At 45.8% G+C, this 22,882-nt stretch overlaps 1 protein-coding gene across 2 annotated transcripts in view; it reads left to right on the top strand.

The window, feature by feature from the left end:
• Window positions 1-22,882, top strand: part of EFCC1 (EF-hand and coiled-coil domain containing 1) — a 54,778-nt gene that overhangs the window by 29,062 nt on the left and 2,834 nt on the right. Inside the window, exons 3-7 of one of the 2 annotated variants that reach the window (XM_071550971.1) lie at window positions 10,246-10,679; window positions 14,063-14,195; window positions 14,951-15,104; window positions 18,087-18,245; window positions 21,178-21,247. In XM_071550971.1, the coding sequence (XP_071407072.1) occupies window positions 10,246-10,679; window positions 14,063-14,195; window positions 14,951-15,104; window positions 18,087-18,245; window positions 21,178-21,247 (950 nt within the window). Of the gene's footprint in view, window positions 1-10,245; window positions 10,680-14,059; window positions 14,196-14,950; window positions 15,105-18,086; window positions 18,246-21,177; window positions 21,248-22,882 lie in introns of both variants that reach the window. The other variant, XM_071550969.1, reaches the window with a different exon arrangement.

The following is a 22,882-nucleotide window of genomic DNA, read 5'->3' as shown; positions in this document are numbered from 1 at the left end:
GTGGACTTGGAAGGTCCTGCCTGCACAGAACCTTCAACAAACTCCAGGCAAAAGGACTGATGTCCTGCCCAGGGGTGGGGTTGGAGGATGCTGCCCTGAGGAAAGGCCCCCAGGAGATGTAAAGTGTCTGGCACAGCCCCCAGTGCCAACAGACTGGATCCAGGCTGGATCAGCCCTCCCAGGGCAAACAGCTGAAGTGGCTGTCATGGCACAGTATGGAGGCCAGCAGCAGAGGACTCTGGGACTCTCCTGCACATGGACAGGTGCTCCAAACACACATGATGATGAAAAACACTTTGAAATAAATAACTACTAAGAAGCTTTTATCTTTTTAGCAGCAAAGGTATTTATTGACGACACTGGAGGCAAAGCCAGTTCAAACTGGGAAAAAACGTGCCTGACTTGTTTGTGTAAAATGAGCCAGTTATAGTCTTAAGTTCATAGTTAACACCTTCTAATTTCCATATTAATGACTGGGTGAAATCTTGGGCAGAGCTTTCCTTTTGGCTTGAAATTTGGGTGGTGCTCTCCTGACTTCATCCCTCAGGTTGTCTTGAAGCCTCTTCATCACTGTTGGACTTTTGCCTTTCCTTTGTTCAATGCCATGACCTGTCAAACTTGTAAAATCTTGGTTTTAACTCTCCAGAATCTTGGATCTTTGCCATTTCATCCTCTTGAAGTGTCCAGCTTACCTTAATGTGTGGCTTCCAATCCATGGCACACTGGGCTCTGTAACTGCTGGACAGGCTGTACTGGAACAAAGTGACTCCAGCACTTCATGCTGCTCATGAGTTCAGCAGCCTTGCTGTGCAAGTGATATTTTGCAAAGCAGAATTAGAAATTTCATAAAACTGGGGGTTTCTTGGTCTTTTTTCTCTTTCAACACACATGGCCTGTTAGGGAGGTCCAGCTTCCCACAGGGGGTATCTGCTCTCTGGGCTGAGGGGCTTGAACCCCATTGGTGTGACAGGTATGTGTGGTTATTTAACCAGCAGTTAGTCAGGGGGTGGTACAGTATTGAATAAAGCCCTTCTGGTCCCTCATCTGTCCTTCAATATTGTCTTAACACACAGGCTGTGCTGCTCAGTGTTACTGGGGGGTCCTAAATCCACACAGAGTCTTGTGGGCTTCTAGAATAACTGACACTAGCACAAATTTCAGTTATATTCAATTAAAGTTACAGCTCCAATGTGAAAGGAAGGGAATCTCAGGAGCAGAGCTGTGGAACAGGTTAGAAGGAGCAATGAATCCACAAGTTCCAGTTCCAGGACTAGGAGGAGAATCGAGTCCAGGTTTTTAATTCAGACTTCAAAGCAATCTTGTGCACAATTTAGCAAATGGCTTTTGTGCTAATAATTCAGACTAGAACAGGTGATCCTTGGGTTTTTCCAGCTTTATTTAGGTCTGTGTTGTGTGCATCCAAACTTCCAGTGCCAATAACTGAATTTCTGACTAGCAGGGTGTGGCAAGAGTTCTCTGTTCCAGTGGAACAACAGCTGGGAAACATTTCCTTTGTTTTGTCAGAGAAGAATTCATTAAGGGACAGGAATATCTGAATGATATAATTCCAGAGTGATGCATGTTTCTCCTGGATAGTGCAGTGACTATTAACCACCAAACACCCCACTCAGCAAAGTGTGCTTCATCACAGATACACTCAAGCACTACTGCCATCAGTACAATCCCTTGCTAGGTGCAGGGTTTACAAAAGCACTATAATTACTTCATGTGTGTAGCCTAATTATCAAATATTTCTTCCATGGAGCAGCCCAAATGACTAATAGCTTATTAAGGGTGGTAAACTAAAGTTTCAAGGCTAAAAAAGGTTAAGGTAAACATGAAACAGTGAAACTCAGAGAGCCTGAGCTCCTTTTCAGAGCTGAAAGGTAGGTATTCTGTAAGTCACAGAAGGAAACCTGCCCATGCAGCTTTAATTCAGCTTCCCGAGTCATTTATTTCTAACAAATTTATGTATGCATGAGAGTGTGTCCATGCATAAGAGCTATTTATCACTTAGGTGGGCCTTGCTTAATGCACTGATATTTATCTTAACCGTGAGTGTGGCCTCAACTGATACATTGAAAAGGAATTACTAAATTTTTAGAGCACTCTTCATCCCAGTATAATACACCAGAGTAGAAAGTACATTCAAAACCAGACTGGGATTTACAAATAACTGTATTGCAGTGAATGTGCCTGAGGGGTTAAGGCAACATCCAGAAATCTTGGCATAAAAAAAACAAATACACTTAAAGCACAAGAATTTGCATCAGTTAGCATCATCTCATCTGTGTTCCCAACCAAAGAGGAACTGCAGTGGGGAAGGGAGCAGGAACTCACTCCTGCGTGGTTTGCCCAAGTGTTTACTCGCAGGATGTGCTGGTTTAAAGGTAAACTGGCAGGATAAACAAACCCAACAGAAGAGAGATTATAAATCAGAGTTACAATTTAATAACAATATTACAAGAAATGCAATGGCACAAAGGAAAATTGGGTTTAACCCCCAAAGCCCAGCAGTGTAACCCAGCCCCCTGGGGCACAAACACAGTGGGGTCTGGTGGCCCCTGTGCTCAGCCCCACGTGGTTCCCCGGAGTCCAAAGGAAAAGGAAGGGTAAAACCTGTTGGTGCAGATGATGGCACAGTCTGGTGGAGAGTGGTGGGCTCCTCCTGTCCAGGTTCTGCTTCTCCTCTGGATCCAATGAGTGGTCCCAGAGGTCCCCAAACCCCCAGATGCTCTCCCCTCAGGTGCAGGTGGGAGCCCCCAGTGCCTCCCCCAGGGCAGGGAGTTCCACACTGGGGGATCTGACTCTGGGATAAAGTCAGGGGGGATTTTGGAATCGTTGCTGGCCCATGAGCAGAGCTGAGCCCTCAGGTGGGTGTGGAGGTGCCAAGGACTCCCTGCAGGGCAGTTCTCCCAGCTTCTCTGCCAGGCTTCTTTCCCAGCCAGCTCCCAGCCTGAGGGTTCAGGTGTGCCCTGGGTAGCAGCTGCCAATGGTCCATTGGTACCAGTTGCTGGGCAATGGCCCAGAGGGTTTAGAATGCCCAGCTTTGGTCACACCCACACAGGGATAAACTGGTCCCACCTGCTGAACTGAGACACAGGAGAATAACAGCAACACCTTCAGAGCTTGGAGAGCATCTCAGGTTTTATCAAGGAGTGTGTTTGGCCCTCAAAGCACTTTTTTCTGAATATTTCATCTTCTGTCCTTTTAATCCTTTGTTGAGATCTGCTGTTGCTGCAATGCCCAGTCCCACTCCAACTGCTGTAATTACTGTACCTGTTTGGGGGTAACTCAATCCCCTGTTTCCATCAGCAGGAAAAGTTCATGGAATTCTCTGCCCTGTTCACTCCTGTCCCAGCCCTGCATTCCTGTCATCCCCCTAAGGATGCAGCTCTTGGGGCTGTGCTTTGACTCACTTCTCTCCACAACTAAGAGAGGAATGAGATTTTAAACACAGACTAAGGAACATTAAGGACCTTTAGAAATCCATTTACTTTTGTTATTTTTGCTTACCTGAAAACTAAAAGATCATCCTAAGGAACATTTGGATTGTGAGACATTCAATCCATATGGCAAGAAAAGCAATATGCATCTAAATCTTTAAGAATCAAAGGATTCTCAAAGATTCTCCTCAGGAACACCAGTGGAGCAGCCAGGAAATGCATTTTTCTAATCTGATCTCTGATTTTAAGCAGCAGAGTAACAAGAAGGCAGTTGACAAATTAAAAATAAAGACCTGTGCTAGGAGTGACTAATTTCTGAAAAACAATTTCCTCCAAACAGTCTGAGCTTCCAGCAGTTGCTTTTTGGAGCGGGACAGTGGGCACAATGAAAGGCACATGTCCAATCTGTGATTTAATGGTATCTGCACAAAGGTTTGTGCTGTCTCAAAAATGCTTGAAATCATCAGAGGAAGGACAGCAAGGCACAAATATGTGACAGCACAATTCCAGAGTTTGCCTGCCTAAATCCATGTGCAAAAGATGGAAAGATGCTGCAAGAAAACATGTGGCCCTCAGTGAACTGACTTTCTTTAAGAGGATGATGATTTTGCATGAAAATGAAAATCATCAGCCAATGACAGGAAACCTCCAAGAACTGTAACCATCCTATAACCAGAGTTGTAGTTATAACTATGCTTTATAACTACCCATGTAAACCCAGGATATTTACTCATCTTGACTATTGACACTAAAACATCATACACATAAAAATGCTATTCAAAACATGAGATTAAGCATCTGAATTGATCACAGAACATTCATTCATATGATTTCTGTTGGAGAGGAGTTCACAGCCCACAGCACCAACCAACCCCACAGACACTTATCTCCAGTGTGAAAACATACTGGATCTCAACAGTAAATGAAAAGTCATAAATAAATAAAAAATATGCACACCTTCTCAACTCTGTAATTCCCTGGAGGGGATAAGCCAGAATGGAACCATTCTGAGTTCCCTGGACACTGACAGTTTGAGTAGAATAGTATAAAAATGAAAATCACACCTAATTTTGGTTAAAAAACACAAGTCAGACACTTGGAATATAAAGTGTAGCTTAGTTTGTCTGACTGTACTCAGGGCAGTGTTAATACTCCCACAGCTGTTTGATCTGCTGCAAATAAAAGAGACAAGTTAAAGGTCTATGGATGCAAAGTTAATAATTCCTCAGAGTTGTTTTGAGTAGTCAGGAATTATTTCAGTTCAAGCTTTGCTTGGCACCAGGAGCAGGTGGGGTTTGCTGCAGTTGGAGTTTCCACAACAATACAGGAGAGCCAATTAAAAGCCAATTAGTCATGGGCATTACTTTAAGGTCCAGCACTCTGCAGACTCTCCCTGTTCAGAGCTCCTTGGCTGCCCATTGTGCTGGGCACAAAGGCTGGGGCAGGAGGGGGCTGTTTGCCCATCTCCATGGAAGCCTCAGCACTCAAACCCTGCCCGGGCACCCCCAGCCCTGCTCCCCCTCTGATCTTTGCCCTAACCAAATGTGCTGCTTATTCACTCTGCTCGTCGTTTATGAAGAGCCATTGGATGCTGTATGAATACTAATGAGGAAAGAATTAAACCTGTGTTGGAGTGAGGATTCCTCCCTTTAGCATTTCCCATGACAGCCAAAGCTTGGACTCTCTTGTTGTGCTCTTCTTTGAATCCAAAAACCTCTGCCACTTGGAAATTAAGAGTGCAGATTTGGAGCTAAAGAAAATAAAGTGCTCCCAGATAGCAAAAAAGTGACCTATATGATTACATCACATGATGAGAAATCAGGAAATTAGAAAATCACAGTGTTTCATTGCTCTGCTCCCAATGAGCATCACCACGCTCCCCCCAAGCCTCCATCACCTCCCCTGAGAATGAGGGTGAAATCCTGTGTACTCCAACAAAAGCAGCCCTAAGAAATTCAGCCTTCTGTTCTGTGTGGTTGCATCTGCTTTAAAGACCAAAACCCAGAGGAAATCCATGCAGAAATCCGAAATATCCTGCAAAGTGGATGTAGGGTCCTATGTCATGGCCAAACTAGAAGAAGGAAAGAGCCCCTTCCCATAGACACCAAAGATCCATTAATAGCCTTGATGCTCTTCTTGTTCTGTGTGATATTTCTGTAAAGAGTCTTCTTCAATCTAATTTTTAGTTTCTAGCTACAGTTTAAAGGACCGCCAAGTTTGGCCTCTGCACCTACATGAGCAGCATTAGCAGCCCCTTTGCCCCTCCCAACTTCTGTACCCCCAAAACCATCCCCAGCTCTGCCTCCTCATCTCTGGCACCAAACTGGGCAGATTAATGCTTTAAATTGAGTTTGGATGATGCAAATGAAACCCACCTGTGTTTATAGATTCCTCTTTGGAGCTCCCCTCCCATGCCCTGTGTCACCAGGCTGGTGGTGTTGTCATTCCCTACCCCCTTCCCTGGGCACTGCTGGGGATAAAGCAGCATCACATTGTCCTGGGCTCCTGGCAAGACACACCAAACCAACATATTCCCAGTTTTATTGTTTGCAGTGGGCCCTTGATCTGATCTAGCTGATCAAATATAAAATCTCTTGGGTTTTATAAGTTTCCATATCTACTCATGCTGCTCTTGCTGCTTTAACCTTCTTTTTTATCTGGCTCTGAAATTCCAGCTTGCCTGAACACATGTTCCTTCACACACAGTTAAAATCTGCCCCTTTTCCAAACACCTTGATGTCATTTCTATGCATGGAGCAAGGAAAGGAAGCTGGATCTTCATCAGCCTTTTTAGTCAGGTGTAAGGGACACTTTGTTGTATTTCTTCTGCTGAGGAAAATAAAGCACAACAGGATTCGATGCAAATGGTAGAGCCTGTGCCAGAAAACCAGGATTTAAACTCTGGAACACCTGGCTCTGAAAACCCTGGCTGAAAACTTCCATTTCTTTGTAACTTCCCAGATGAGCATCTCCAGAGAAGACAGACAGGGCTGTCTTTAATCCAACCAAACACACCATCTGTGTGGCTGCCTTAGTTTCTCCACATTAAGGGAGAGCTGATGAGTCCTCTACTATAGAGTAGTAAGAGCTTGAACTTTGTGTTTCATCAACTGATTATGGCTTCCCTTACAAGAACTACAGAGAAGTCCAAGTTAATATGTAGGGCTGTCTTGAATCTCAAGTAGAGGGAGTTTGCTATTCTAAGTCCTGAATTATATGGCAAGGGGTTTCTTTGGTCCCAAACTTGTTAATGTTCCTCAGACTGCACATGAATTGACACCAGGCTGCCAGATGGCAGCAGTTAATACACCAGCACATCTCCTGTTAAACGTCCCAGCCTTTACCCACACCTTCTAGAAAAGATTTTTGTGATACTTGATTATTCTCAGTGCTTTATAGGTTAAAATCTTAACCAACTCCACAACTCCAAAGATTATTCACTGCAATGTCATCTCTGTATTATGTGAAAGAACTCAGACTCTCTGAAAGCCAAACAGATCTAAATTATGCTGCAGCTCAAAACTGAGAGAACAATCTGCTCAAATACCAGCTTCAGTGCTCAAGAAATTAAGAAGGATTCTTGCTGAGTACCAGACCCACAAATACTTTTGTCTCCACAATGAGGAAAATTGGCACATTTCAGTGCAATAAAATGCAATATTCTTGTGAAAGGAATATCCCCCAGGAGCTGTCCAGAGCTCTGATGCTTCCCAGAGCCCCCAGTGTGAATGCCCAACCTTAACAGTGCATTTTATTTGTGCACTACTCCATAATTACTTTTTCCAGAACTGATGGAGCTGGAATGACTGTCCAGGCTCCATTCTGGGGATTGCTGTTTCCCTTGACTTTACAGAAAATCCAGTGGTTGCTAAGCTAAATAATGCCGTAAATTGCCAATGAAATAAGTCAGTTTTTTAATGCAGTCAGTTCTACTCAAGGGGGTAAAATAAGTGCTGGTTTCTAAGCCTGGCTTAGCTCAGCTCCTGTCCCTACTTGTCATGATGCCTGAACTCCACAGACACCGTTCTCAATTGAGCCTCTTAGGGGCTTTTCAGGGGCTTCAACCCCTATCGATAAATAAATCACTTGACTGCATCTAATTTTGTGTGGGTTTCTGGTAGTTTATTTCTTGGTCCTCTTCATCAAGAGTTACAGTAGTGGTGGAGAGAAGGGAAGAGGAGCAGAGAAGGAAAAAGGGGGAAAAGGGGAAAGGTGCAACTATGTTTGCATTAACAATATTTAAACTAAACTTGTGCAAGAATATTCAAGTTTCAGGAGGGACCATATTCACAGCTATTTTTTCACACAGTTACACACAATCTTAAAACCTGTACACACCATGCAAACTATCCAACATCACACAGCTATAGCTAATTATTAAGTAATAAATATCTAAACAGTCTTAATGCAACTTATTTTAACTTTATAAAAGAGCTCTTTTGATGTTACTCCATGGGGCTTCTGCTGACTTCATTTCTTGCTTCTGCACCAGCTCAAGGTCTCCAGACAAACTCCATTCTTATCTTAGCAGCATCTGCAAACTTGTCTTTGATTTGCTAGTGAAAATGTGTGAATCCTCTAACACCTACTGACTTGTGCTGTTAAATTCATGGTCTTATTTACTTCATGTACTTCCACAAGCAACAAAGGAACCTACCCTGGTGTGGCTGCTTAGGAGCAGCTGTGCTGCACTGAACAAAAGCTCTGCAATCCTGAGCTCGAACTCAGCACCAGTTGCTCTGTCCCTGCAGCTCCCTCCTTCTGCTGCAGTGAATCCACAAATTACAATGCTTAAAGGAAGGATTTAGAAGCCTTGTACAGAAAGGTCATGTTGTACAACTTGTTGCAGGAGTTCAAAGCTGCTTAGTGTTTGAGCTCTCACTTGCTGACTGTTTAATGTGTTAAGCAAAAGGAATATTCAATGTTTGCCAGGTGAAAACTAATCTTAGGAAGAATTTGGAGAAACCTAATTCACTGTAGAATTCATGAATTTGTTTGTTTTCTTCTGCAAGCAGATTCTTCCTGAACTACACAACAGCCCCTAATGGCAATGTGAGTGTCTTACTATGTTATAAAAGTCTAATTTCATAAATTCCCCATAGCTCTTAGTTCAGTAACTTTTTATGGAAATAAGTAGCTCATTATGTATATTATGTGAAAAAAGCCAAGACTCTTCAAATAAATTCAGTATTATTTGCTGCTTTTTAATTTCACAGACTTTATTTACTATTCTACATGTAAATAGGAGTCATAAAATTAATTTTCTTTCTCAACTGTATTGTGTATTTCCATTGCATTCCCTCTAAGATATCAATACTACTCTTCAGTACCTCTCTGGGTGGGGAAGCCAAACTGAACCAACCCAAATGTATTCTGATGAAAAGAGTGGTGGAGTCACTATGACTGTCACTTCACACCAAAATGAGTATTTTATTAAATTCTTAGGAACTTTCTGTGTTACTAGATTGGTTCATGCACAGTAAGAGTTTCCACTGTGCTGCACTCAGTGGTTTGTGCTGCCTTATGTGCTTAGGTCTTGTCTGGATTGGGGTAGAACATTTTCAACCCAACTGCACATAAATGTATGGTGAATTTTTTCTTTAACACATACTACTCTGAATTTCCTTGAAGACACTCCCCCAGTGCTATGTGGGCCACTGTAAACTCCTCAGTGAGATCAATCATTGTCCTTCATTCAGTTAAATCACTATCTTCAAAATACATTTTGTTGGCACGTTTAAGGACTCGTATTGATCAGTGACATTCTTTGATCTGCCATCTCTTGAAAGCCATTTCCTTTGAACCACACAGATGTAATACCCTCTCACTCCACTCAGCAAAAGGCAATTTCTACTGAGGGCCAGCAATGCCGAGGTGCTGCTCACCTGGAACTCCCTGGTTTCCAGATGTATCACTGGTTCTGGATCATTCTTTTTGACTTTTCAGTCTGACACTGATTCACCTCCAGTGCTCAGATGGCTCTGATCAAAACTGCCTGACCTTCGGGAGTCCAAGGGACTTTCTCCCCCATCCTCAGGGGTGCTGTGGTGCCCATGGTACCCATGGAGCACCCACTGCCACGTCACTGCCAGCAGAGCAGGAGGGTGAAGACCAGAGGGGACTGTTGCATATACAGTTTCTACATGTCCTTAAATAATGTAGGAAAGATCTGAAGCCATTAGAGAGTGTTCAAAGGACAGCAAAGAGATGGGGAAGGGCCTGGAGGGACAGCATGTGAGGGCACTCAGGGCACTTGATGTGTTCAGCTGGAGAGGAGGAGACTGAGGGGAAACCTCAGAGCAGGTCCAGCTTCCTCGGGAGGGGCAGAGGAGGGGCAGGCACGGAGCTCTGCTCTGTGGGGACCAGGGACAGCACCCAGGGAATGGCTGGAGCTGTGCCAGGGCAGGGACAGCACCCAGGGAATGGCTGGAGCTGTGCCAGGGCAGGGTTAGGGTGGACATTAGAAAAAGTTGTTCCCCCAGAGGGTGGTGGGCACTGACCAGGCTCCCCAGGGCAGTGGGCACAGCCCCAAGGCTGCCAGAGCTCCAGGAGTGTTTGGATGATGCTCTGGGGCACAGGGCGTGACTCTTGGGGATGGGCCTGTGCAGGACTGAGGGTTGGACTGGATGGTCCTTGTGGGTCCCTTCCAGCTCAGCACATTCTGGGATTCTGTAAATTAAGCTAAAAGTTTTAAGTACCACTTAGTTATTCTTAAAAGAACAGCTGAAATCCACCTTCCTTTGATTGTCTGGTTTTCCAAATCTCCTACAGCTCCACTTTCCTTTGCCCTCTTCTGCAGGTCAGGAATGGAGAGGTCGCAGGTGCGCTTGGAATGTGGTGCGGAGCGGCCGGAGCAGCCGGAGCAGCTGGAACAGCTGGAGCATCCGGAGCATCTGGAGCAGCTGGAACAGCTGGAGCATCCGGAGCATCTGGAGCAGCTGGAGCAGCTGGAGGGGCTGGAGCAGTCGGAGCAGCTGGAGCAGCCAGAGCAGTCACAGGATCTGGAGCAGCTGGAACAGCTGGAGAAGCCAGAGCAGTTGGAGCCGTTGGAACAGCTGGAGCAGCTGGAGCATCTAGAGCATCCGGAGCTATCAGAGCAGCCGGAGCAGCTGGAGCAGCTGGAGCATCCAGAGGAGCTGGAGCAGCCGGAGCGGGCAGAGCTGGGCATGGGGCAGCAGGGCCCACGATGCTCCCCTGGCACAACTGAGCATGGCACCAAACCCTCACTGATTGGTAAAAATCACCAGCACTAAAACTAACATGGAACCCCCAAGCCACAGCCCAGTCCTCCTGAATCTTGAAATCCGAGGCCTAGGTCAAAGGTTGCATCCCAGATCTCTGCTCCTCACTCCCACCTAATTTTGTATTTAATCAAGACTGACCTTTTCCCTTTGAGTTATGATTTAAAACTGCTTTTTTTCTATATGAGTCATCTCACCAAAACTTTTTTCCTGGCTTGAAAGTATAAAGTTTTCATTTCTTTGTAAATAACAACTCAACCTCAGCTAAAATAATTTCCAAGGAAACTATTTGCAGTTAATACTCTGTGCGGTCACACTCCTTGGAAACATCCTGGCTGCTCCAGTAACCCTGGAAAGGCCCAACCTGTTGAGCACTAACCACTGGCAGAGCACTGCACAGTTGGGCTTCCCTTCAGGCATTTATTTATTGGTTTGGACACATCCAGTTCCAGGACCACAAAAGCACTTACCCAACAATAACTCTAACTTAGAAGGCATCCTTATGGCAGACTGGGGAGCTGTTTGTAGTGCCAAAAAAATCAGATTTTAGGTGTGTGTTGAATGGAGCTGGCAAGCAGCTTCCTGGGAATGCTGAAAAATAGGGACATGTAAATACAATTAATGTTGCAGCACGTTCTTCACCTGGTTAGACTTAGAAAGTTAACCTGCTCTTATAAACACTTTTATCAAATCACACACTTTGCCAACTCAAGGACTATTTCCACATTAAACTACACTGCCCATATTTCAAGTGCAAACAGCTTTCTAGCAAAAAATTTTCATTAAAAAGATTGTGGGGTTATAGATTTAAAAACAGGTGGAAATGTTCCATCAAATAAAAAGGACTCATTAGCAGCAAAGAAAATTAACTCAGAGAGCTGAACAAAGAGAAGAAATTGTGTGGACATGCAGGATTAAAACTAGGCATGCTAAGTAAATAAATATATAAACTAATCTAGATGCAGAATGATTTGTGTTTTACATGTATCTGTACACACTCTTTAATAAACATTAATTGCTTAGAGCAGGAGAACACTTGCATCAATGAAATTGAGTACGATATTCTGCATTAGGTAGTTTATAAATGAATACCTAAATATCCCAATAACAAAGTGCTCTGTGATTTTATTTGCAGAATTTTTTTTTAAGTACCAGCTTGGTACAAGAATTTTCAAAAAATACTGGTTTTATGTTAAAGAGGTGCATGAGAAGTTTTGCATTTCCTCTCTGGTTTCCAGCCCTGCTAATTACAGCCTCCAAAGGGGATGTTTAAATACCTACCCTGAGTCTGCTGTGCCAGACACTGCAATTAATTTGCTGGGTGGAACACCCTGAAGCTGCTGAAGGAGCCCACAGTGGGGTGGGATCAGTTCCCACATTGCCACACTACTTGGGAGCTCTGATTGTTGTCCCTTGGAACTCCCATGGCAGGAAAAGAAATGGGGATGAAAAGAGTTCCCTGGTAAGGTATCACAGACTGCAAATAAAGTCTGGCTTTGGTGGGGCTGTGCCTCACAAAGTGCTGCTGAGCAGTGAGTTCAGAGAGTAAAGATTGCCATGAACAGATGTTCATTCTCTAATTAAAGAGCAACACTGCACCAACCAGGCTTTGTTCCTGCCCAGGCAATAAAGTATTGAACACCATCACCTGGAAATCAGGTACATTGAATGCCACTGGGATGAAAATTGCATGAACATGTGCCAAGAATTAAAAAATTAACCAGAATTAAAAAATAAGGGAAAACCAGGCAGGACCCCAGCATGGGATCCCACACAGGGGGAGCTCCACTGCCCTCCCAAGGGTTCACTGCAGACACACAATGGGGCCTCTGATGATATTCCAGGTGCTCCTGTCCTTGGAGTGAGACATAAAATCCTTCCCCTGAGAGTCTCTGCTAGGTCCCCCTACCCCTGGAGCCCTCCCTGACTGCTGAACAAGCTCAGTGTGCACAAAACTTGTGACACTGCCCAAGGTCAAATGTGTTTCAAAATTTGAAGAAATAACAGCATTTGACTTGATCACTGTTAGAATTCATTAGAAGTGTTTAATTAACTGACAGTGATTAAGGTAAATAATTATAAAATTCAAGATCACATTGACATTGGTCTAACCAGATGTCAGCTCCAAATACATGTTCAGAATAAAGATGTGACCAGTGCTTTTCATGTGCTGAGTGTGCTTAAAAATACCCAGTGAGTTACAGACATTATAGTAATCTTCTAATCCTCATAATAATCCCAGTAAATATCCTCTTGTGACAAGAATGAGTTAAATGTAATAGCTTTTATATGATACAGCTAAAAAAGCATTGAAATGTTACTGTAATAACAGGTATATTTAAATGCAGTGTAGACAGTCCATTTGTAATTTATTTGGCATATGAGGAGAATTTGGTTTAGGTAAAAAGGTGTAACTAAGTATTAGATAGCTATGGGTCTGATATTAATTTATATTTTAAAACTCCTGTCCCTGCAAAACACAGTGAGAGAATGAATTAGAGAACATTTACATCCAATTTCTGCTTTCTGTGCTCAGCTGGTGCAGTGTCTGTGCAAGAACAGTCTTACCCAGTAGGACCTCTTTCCTCTCCAAAAGGCTGTATTCAATTGTATATATGAGCAGTAATTCCCCCCCAACACCACACTAATCCTTCATATTTATCCTGCAATTAGAGTTACTTAGTGAAAGAAGAGAGTTAAATGAAATAGTTATGCAAGAGAGCACTGAAGTGTTCAAGACTCTTAAAAGAAGGATCTTTGCTGTAGCTGCTCTGCCACCCCTTCAAAGCTTCAGGGATGCTGAGGCTGCTCTGCCACCCTTCTGAAGCCTTCCCAGGGATGCTGAGGGCTCTGCCACCCCTCCAAAGCCTTCCCAGGGATGCTGAGGCTGCTCTGCCACCCCTCCAAAGCCTTCCCAGGAATGCTGAGGGCTCTGCCACCCCTCCAAAGCCCTTTCCAGGGATGCTGAGGGCTCTGCCACCCCTCCAAAGCCTTCCCAGGAATGCTGAGGGCTCTGCCACCCCTCCAAAGCCCTGTGGCTCAGGGGCTGTTGGTTTGTGGCTGAGGGCTGTTTGTTTGTGGATGACAGTTGTTGGTTTGTGGCTGAAGGTCTTGGTTTGTGAATGAGGGAGTGTTGGTTTGTGGCTGAGGATGCTGGTTTGTGGCTGAGGTTGTTGGTTTGTGAATAACGGCTGTTGGATTTTGGCTATGGGGTGTTGGTTTGTGGCTGAGGCTGCTGGTTTGTGGCTGAGGGTGTTGGTTTGTGGCTCAGGGGCTGTTGGGCTGTGGCTGAGGCTGTTGGTTTATGGCTCAGGGCTGCTGGGCTGTGGCTCAGGGGCTGCTGGGCTGTGGCTCAGGGCTGTTGTCTCCCAGCAGAGGGTCCCCTGTTTCGCTCTGTGGAAGGTCAGGCTGCCTCTGATGAGGAGGAGGAGCAGTGGACAGATGACCAGGCACCCCCCATGGGCCACATCAAGAAAATGCTGGCCAAGCTCCCTTGCTGTGGCAGTGGGTAAGTTGACTTGATTAATTAATGCTCTTTGAGCCCCTTGCAAAGATAATTCCATGACCTGGAGGTCTCATGGCTTCAGGCAGGAGCAACCAGCAGGGCCTTTGCCAATCCTTTATAGCTCAGGAGGAACAATGTGCTGGATATTCCCACCAAGCCCTGCCCAGGGTCAGCTTGGACACTCCTTTGGGATCTGTGCTGCCAAGAGTTCTGTGGGAAAACTGCCTTTTGCAAACATAGACCATCACCATGAGGTCTCACAGAATATGAGGGTTGGGAGGGACCCACAGGGATCATGGAGTCCAACACTCAGCTCTGCACAGGCCCATCCCCAAGAGTCACCCCCTGTGCCCCAGAGCATCATTCAAACACTCCTGGAGCTCTGGCAGCCTTGGGGCTGTGCCCACTGCCCTGGGGAGCCTGGTCAGTGCCCACCACCCTCTGGGGGAACAACCTTTTCTAATGTCCACCCTAACCCTGCCCTGGCGCAGCTCCAGCCATTCCCTGGGTGCTGTCCCTGCCCTGGCACAGCTCCAGCCATTCCCTGGGTGCTGTCCCTGGTCCCACAGAGCAGAGCTCCGTGCCTGCCCCTCCTCTGCCCCTCCCGAGGAAGCCGAACCTGCTCTGAGGTCTCCCCTCAGTTGCATCTTCTCCAGCTGAACACCCCAAGTGCCCTGAGTGCCCTCATACTCTGCCCCTCCAGGCCCTTCCCCATCCTCATGAATGTCACTAACCTTTTCATTTTACTGCCTATATAGATGTGATGAGAAGACATGGAAAAAACTGATGTCTTACTTGGGGACCAGCAGCACTGATGGATGTGGGACAGCCCCTGTGGATCTGCCAGAGAGGGTCCCACCACTGGAGCTCCCTGGGCATGGAGGGAGAAAACTGGAGACAAACATGGAAGAGGTAACAGGGGCCAAGCAGAGTGTGAGAGTTATCTGTGTGTCTTCAGCAGCTGCATTTATATACATTTGTATTTGATCATTCTGCTCTCTGGTGCTGGTGGTTCTCATTGTGCTGTTGGTTTGTCATCTCCAATATCTCATGCTTTCCTCTAACATCTGCAGTTGTAGTTTGGTTCCCACCTGGAACTGCCTGTGGAGGATGAGCTGTGCCCCTGGCACAGTCAGGCACCAGCTCTGCCTTTGGTTCCCATGGTTCAGTGTGGTCCCTGCTGCTGGGGACTGACACACTGCAGATAAAGGAGCTGCACACCCACCATGGGGTCCCTGCAGGCAGCTTCCAGGGATTCCTCAGCTGTGGGTAAAATTCCTCATTTCCTGAGGCATCCAGCTCCTCTGGGAGCACAGGGACTTCAATAAACCCCCCCAGCTGGCAGGGACTCAGGCTCACTGATCTGGAATCCTTTGGGGTAAATCAGCCAGTTTGCTCTGGCTGTTTTTCAGGCTTAGAGTGACATATTAATAAATATAAATAAAATTAGTTCTCAGGTCTAGCAGCACGTCCAGCTTTCCTACATCAGAGGTTGTAGCCATGTAGTTAAAAGTCTCAGTGCCACAGACCAGCAGTCCCATATGATGCTGCAAACTCCAGCCACTGCTGGGCACACAGCTCAGTGCCAGCAGTGTTTCTATGGAACAAAAACAGTGACATGCATTGCTTTGCTCTGCTTGCTCCTAAGCTGCAGTTAGTGCTTGGTCAGTGTTTTATACTCCATCCTTAAACAAACTGTAAAGATTTCAGTAGTTCTGAAAGAATTTTATGAATTAGTAAAATATTTAAAGTTAGAGTAAAATATTCAACTTCTTTACATGTCACCATCCATTGTGTTTTATCAGAATTTCACATCATTTTCTCCCTTGATTGAATTAAGTGAAAGAGTTTCCTTGTGAGGAAAAAAAATTAAAACCAAAATAAAATCCCACTTGTGTCTTCCCCAATTTGCAGTATTTAATGACAATTTATCCCTGCAATATTCTTTAGAGCAACAGAAAGCTTCCTTCCATGCTGCTTAACACCAAGCCACAGAAGGACCTCCCTGTAGGTAGTTCCACTTTTTTTCTGTTTTTCAGAGCCCTGTGCTGGTTTAAAGGTAAACTGGCAGGGGAAACGAACCCAACACAAGAGAGATTATAAATCAGAGTTACAATTTAATAACAATGTTACAATAAATGAATTGGCACAAAGAGAAATTGGGTTTAACCCACAAACCCAGCAGTGTAACCCAGCCCCCTGGGGCACAAACACAGTGGGGTCTGGTGGCCCCTGTGCTGAGCCCCACGTGGTTCCGCTGAGTCCAAAGGAAAAGGAGGTGAAAAACCTGTTGGTGCAGATGATGGCACAGTCTGGTGGAGAGTGGTGGGCTCCTCCTGTCCAGGGTCTGCTCCTCCTCTGGAGCCAATGAGTGGTCCCCCAGTCCCCAAAGCCCAAGATTGTCTCCCCTCAGGTGCAGGTGGGAGCCCCCAGTGCCTCCCCAAGGGCAGGGAGTTCCACACTGGGGGATCTGACTCTGGGATAAAGTCAGGGGGAATTTTGGAATCGTTGCTGGCCCATGAGCAGAGCTGAGCCCTCAGGTGGGTGTGGAGGTGCCAAGGACTCCCTGCAGGGGAGTTCTCCCAGCTCCTCTGCCAGGCTTCTTTCCCAGCCAGCTCCCAGCCTGAGGGTTCAGGTGTGCCCTGGGCAGCTGCTGCCAATGGTCCATTGGTACCAGTTGCTGGGCAATGTGACAGAGGGTTTAGAATGCCCAGCTTTGGTCACACCCACACAGGGATAAACTGGTCCCTACTGCTGAACTGGGACACAGGGCTGCAGAAATCATGGATTGGCAGATGGGTAGATGAGGTGATCCAAACTTCTGGAGCTGCTGTGTAGCTCCAAGGAACTCTTGTGCACCCAGGGCACAGAGGGCATGGAGAGCTAATGGAACAGGCTGCTTTCCATCTGATGAGGGCATAAGTGCCAACCAACACACGCTGTCAGCACTGTCAGAGACTGAAATGACCTTCTAGAAGGCTTGGTGTCAATCAGGGATTATTTTCTTTTTACTCTGATGACATTGGTGTTTTAGGGAAGTGAAGTTTCTTCTCATCTGTTAAAATTCATGAGGATACAAATTTCTATACACAAAAATCTGGTCTCTCCTTAGTTATTTCTAAAACTACAAGGAAGGTAAAAGGACAACAAAAGGGGATTGTCAGAGCCAGCATATTTGGCATTTACCCTACATGATTTTGTTTCTCAGTGTAATATGAATAAATATATGCAAAAAAGGTATGATTTTTGAATCAGGCATAAAAATTATTGGTAGGTTTACTTTTATTAATAAACCTGAAATCTCTCAGTGCTCTCAACAGTTCAAAATTAATGATTTATGTGCCATATTTTTTCAGATAATGTTTTTCAGGCTCTATTCAGCAACTTGAATCTGGACTTTTCGGTGTTACCTGTGAATTAACCCTTGACCAAGCACATGTTGCTGGTGTTTAGAGCCAGAATCTTTTTGTTTAAGACACTTTTTTTTCTTCTTTTACCAAAGTACTTAGAAGACATTAATTAGCACATTAATTACCTTCTCATTTCAGTGAATGTACAGGTGATGGCTGTGTAGGAGTTGCAAGACAACAGTATGATTACCTTGGTGAGGACGCACAAGGTGGTTGTGCTTTAGAGAGGACAAAGGGTATGAAAGATCAGAAATAGTATTTCCCATCTCTCAGTGATCTGCCTGCATCCAGTGTTGAAGGAACTGCATCATGCACAGGAACAAAGCACCCATTTCCCAGTAATACTGATTTATGTAGGACGTTAAAGACATGTACTTGTCTCCAAGAGAATCTTCTGGAGGGAACTGACATTTACCACACAGAGGGGGAAACTCAGCTTTGCAAGAAAGGAAAAACTCCAGTGCTTTTCATTCCCTGATTCCAGGTGAAAGGCCCTTTGCTGGGGGAGCTGCAGCAGAAGGTGGAGGAGACTGAGCTGCTGAAGATGGAGCTGCAGATGCTGGAGACTGAGAGAGTCAGGCTGTCGCTGGTGGAGGAGAAGCTCATGGATGTTTTACAGCTTCTTCAACAGCTCCGAGACTTGGTATGGCAGAAAAGCAGCCCTGAGACTTAAAACTGGTTTTTAGAGTGTCCTTAAAGCTGGGGTTTAGAGTGTTCTTCCCAAACTAAAATGTATGTTCATCCCTTGTATTAAGGACAAAACCCTTTACTCCAGGACATGTTTTCATATGTGTTTCCCCTGGGAACTGCCCTGGGCTTGCACAAAGCTGTGGCTTAGTTTCCCAAAGAAGTCCAGTGATCTTCTTGGAGCTAAATCTCCAAGCTTGTTATCCTCTAAACAAAAATTTAGGGGAAAGAAGGAAAACAAATAGTGAGTAATAAGAAAGATTCTGTAACATTTGTTTTTCCATCTAGAACAGGGTCTTTGTTACCTGCATCCTCATATAACATTGAGTCAGTGTTAAAGGGTTAAAACCCTTCCTATGTACAAACGAGCTATTCTTTTGGACAAAGTTTCTTACCCATTTAATAATCCAAACATGAACTTATCAAAACTGATGCAGTAACACCTCAGAAATACGTAGCCAATACAGCAGTTCAGACCTTTAAAGCAGAAGTTTAAATTTCCTGCTTGGGATAGATCATGGTAAAGGGTCACCAAAAGACAGGAGAAGTGGTGTGTTGGCTTAAAGGTAAACCAGCAGGAGAAATGAACCCAACACAAAAGAGATTATAATAAAACAATTTAATAACAAGATTACAATAAATGAAATGCCACAAAGAGAAATAGGGTTTAACCCACAAACCCAGCAGTATAACCCAGCCCCCTGGGGCACAAACACAGTGGGGTTTGGTGGCCCCTGTGCTGAGCCCCACGTGGTTCCCCCGAGTCCAAAGGAAAAGGAGGTGAAAAACCTGTTGGTGCAGATGATGGCACAGTCTGGTGGAGAGTGGTGGGCTCCTCCTGTCCAGGGTCTGCTCCTCCTCTGGATCTGCCAAGTGGTTCCCAAAGACCCCAAAACCCCCAATATTCTCTCCTCTCAGGTTTGGGTGGGAGCCCCCAGTCCCTCCCCCAGGGCAGGGAGTTCCACACTGGGGGATCTGACTCTGGGATAAAGTCAGGGGGGTTTTTGGAATCGTTGCTGGCCCATGAGCAGAGCTGAGCCCTCAGGTGGGTGTGGAGGTGCCAAGGACTCCCTGCAGGGGAGTTCTCCCAGCTCCTCTGCCAGGCTTCTTTCCCAGCCAGCTCCCAGCCTGAGGGTTCAGGTGTGCCCTGGGCAGCTGCTGTCAATGGGCCATTGGTACCAGTTGCTGGGCAATGGCCCAGAGGGTTTAGAATGCCCAGCTTTGGTCACACCCACACAGGGATAAACTGGTCCCACCTGCTGAACTGGGAAAAGTGGATAACCTGCAGGACATGCTGGGAACTGCACAGAACTGCCAGGAACTGATTTTGATCAGTGTTGAGCAGAGCTCTGCCCAGTCTGTGTGAGGTGGGAGTGGTTCCTCAGACCATCCCTTTGCTGTGTTTGAGGTACACCAACATTCCACTCATGGCTCCAGAGAACAAGTGCAATCCGTCAGAGTTTCATCACTTATTTTAGCACCTGACATGGAAATTCTGCTTTCATACCTCAAGTCTGACACGTATGTCAGTGGCAATGCAGTGAAGGACTGAACTAGTGAAGACTGTGGCTGAAAACAAGCATAGTAACCTTTTTTGTGCCAGGGCTTCAACATGTTGTTCACTGTTCAGCTGTATTATTACAAATCATCTCTGCTTAGGGGACAGTCCATCCCACAAGGTGCCCTATCTCAAGTGATGACAGCATTTGCTGCTAATCACTGCTGGAAAGGTGCCATGGGTGCTGCCAGCTCCCGCAGTGCCCACAGGCTGGTGCTGTCAGGCAGCAATCATTGACAGCATCCCCAGCAGGGTGAACAAGAATCCCTTAAATCCCTAATGGGATGACCTTCATAAATCCCGAATGGGATGACCTTCACACAAAAGAAAGCTCTTCCATCAGAAGCTGTGGGTTCAGGGGTCACTTCCCCACCACATTCACCTTCATGTTTTAAATACCCCAAGCACCTCATTGGCAACAGAAGGTACCACCAGGCACAGGCTGTCCAGGGGCACACACAGCCCTGGTGGGACTGTTGGAACCTCCCACTGTGCTGCAGAGGCCACATGTCGTTCCAGCCTGACACTGCTGCCCACTGTGCCCTGGCACAGGACCAGTGGCAGTGAGCAATGCCTGTGCTGCTGGTGCTTTCTCCCAGAATTGCTGCCATCCATTTTCACTTTCTGAAGTTTTAACAGGAACAACCTGTCCCTGCAGATACACAGGGGCTCAAAGTGCTAATTAAACTGATGGCAAGACCAACTCCACAAAGCACACATCAGTGTCTCCAGAGCAGATGAGGAGAGTTTGTTTTTCCAGGCATATTATATAATGTCCCAACAGATTTCTTATGTCAAACTACCCCTGAAAAACACCATCCAAATCCTAAGTGGTTTTCACAATTCTCTCTCTGTGGCTGATGTTTATGGTATCTCAAGATAAGCAGTGGCCCTGCCCCATGACACAAGGAACCTCTATTCCAAGGGTCCAAGAAGCCCTTTGTGACATTGCACACCCAGAGGTGTCTTTTCACCTTCCACCCTGCCCTGGCAGAGGGCTCAGCCAGCTCTTGCTGTGCATACCCTGCCTACACTCCTCACCTTCTGGATTTGTTTAGGCACAGGCTCTGGAAAATTCTGTGTTTTCCACTGAACAATTGTTACTTCTCTCTCTGCAGCCATATGAAGGAACTGCAGCCCTCCACAAACTGCTGTTATTTGAGCAGTGTCTAAGATAAAAATGCTTGAAAATAAAGCAAATATCAAGCCCTGTGTTAATCAGGACTCAATGTCATTTTGGTTTCCTTTGCAAATGCCCTGCACATAGGTTTTGTTGCATACATGTAAACAGTGGAGGACATAATTGTGCCATAACTTTTTTTTTTTTAAGAATATTTCTAAGCGAGCCTTGGGGAAGATCTTGCTGAGCACTTTGGAATCCTGCCGTGACCCCCAACCTGGTAAGCAAATATATCATGTATAAAGACCAAGAAACATGAAAAGTGTCCTTTTGGGCCAAACACTAGATAATACACAGATGGGTAGGAAGAAAGTATTTCAAATACTGGATGTGCTGGTTTAAAGGTAAACCAGCAGGAGAAACGAACCCAACACAAAAGAGATTATAAATCAGAGCTACAGTTTAATAAAAATGATATATACAATGACACAAACAGAAATAAGTTTTAACCACAAACCCCAGCAGTATAACCCAGCACCCTGGGGCACAAACACAAGGGGGTTTGGTGGCCCCTGTCCTGAGCCCCACGTGGTTCCCCTGAGTCCAAAGGAAAAGGAAGGGGAAAACCTGTTGGTGCAGATGATGGCACAGTCTGGTGGAGAGTGGTGGGCTCCTCCTGTCCAGGTTCTGCTCCTCCTCTGGAGCCAATGAGTGGTCCCAGAAGTCCCCAAGCCCCCAGATTCTCTCCCCTCAGGTGCAGGTGGGAGCCCCCAGTCCCTCCTCCAGGGCAGGGAGTTCCACACTGGGGGATCTGACTCTGGGAGTCAGGGAGGATTTTGGAATCGTTGCTGGCCCATGAGCAGAGCTGAGCCCTCAGGTGGGTGTGGAGGTGCCAAGGACTCCCTGCAGGGGCATTCTCCCAGTTCCTCTGCCAGGCTTCTTTCCCAGGCAGCTCCCAGCCTGAGGGTTCAGGTGTGCCCTGGGCAGCAGCTGCCAATGGTCCATTGATACCAGTTGCTGGGCAATGGCCCAGAGGGTTTAGAATGCACAGCCTTGGTCACACCCACACAGGGATAAACTGGTCCCTGCTGCTGAACTGGGACACAGGGGTATAGGCCAGGGAGAAGGAACTACTGTGCAAGAAGGTAACCTAAAGAAAGTCTTGCTTTCTAGTCTGTGTCACATTAGAAACCCATCCAGGGTACTTTTTTTTTTTATAGCCAAATTCTAATTAGAATTTGGCCATAGGGAAGCAATTCAGTATCTCTCTAATGGTTGTAGAGCTTCATTAATACATGAAACTAAAAAATATGACCAAGTATACAAGGCCGCTGTTTCTCAGGTTTGCTCCCCCACTGTGAGCTGAATTCCTCTGCTGCCACACAAACCAGATACACCATCAGAACAGTTCTGTGCAGGAACCAGATCAAACCTGCACTCCTCCAATAATAACCTTTCTTGTTGCTCTTATGAAAATTAAACTTGCAGACTCCTGTCCCTTGGCAGTGCCCTGTTGGGCCAGAGCTGCCTCTGCAGGAGCTGTACAGGGATCACAGCCCCGAGGTGGAGGTTTGATTACTTTGTTCCTATTAGCAGCACATTTGTACTTACCTTCAAGAAATGAATGTCCTGTACCAAGAACATTGCTTGGAGGTGCTTTTAATAGGCAGGCAATAGTCAAAGACAAGATTATAAAAGACCAGATGTGGCCTGGGGGTTTAGATTTAGAGAATATTATTTACAGGGATGTAGGGAAATTAGCAAACCCTTCTGGGTCTGGCAGTTTCAAAGGTAGGCTGTTACTCATGCCCAGAAATTGAGGGCAGCCCAGAGCCAGGAGGGGCTGTTCCAGCACAGAGGAAACAAAGAAAAGAAGGCAAAGAGAGACCTTTGGAGGCTCCAGGACACCAACACA

Source organism: Pithys albifrons, chromosome 3 (genome assembly GCF_047495875.1).
Source record: "Pithys albifrons albifrons isolate INPA30051 chromosome 3, PitAlb_v1, whole genome shotgun sequence".
Lineage (NCBI taxonomy): Eukaryota > Metazoa > Chordata > Aves > Passeriformes > Thamnophilidae > Pithys > Pithys albifrons.
This window is presented reverse-complemented; position numbering and strand designations above follow the sequence as displayed.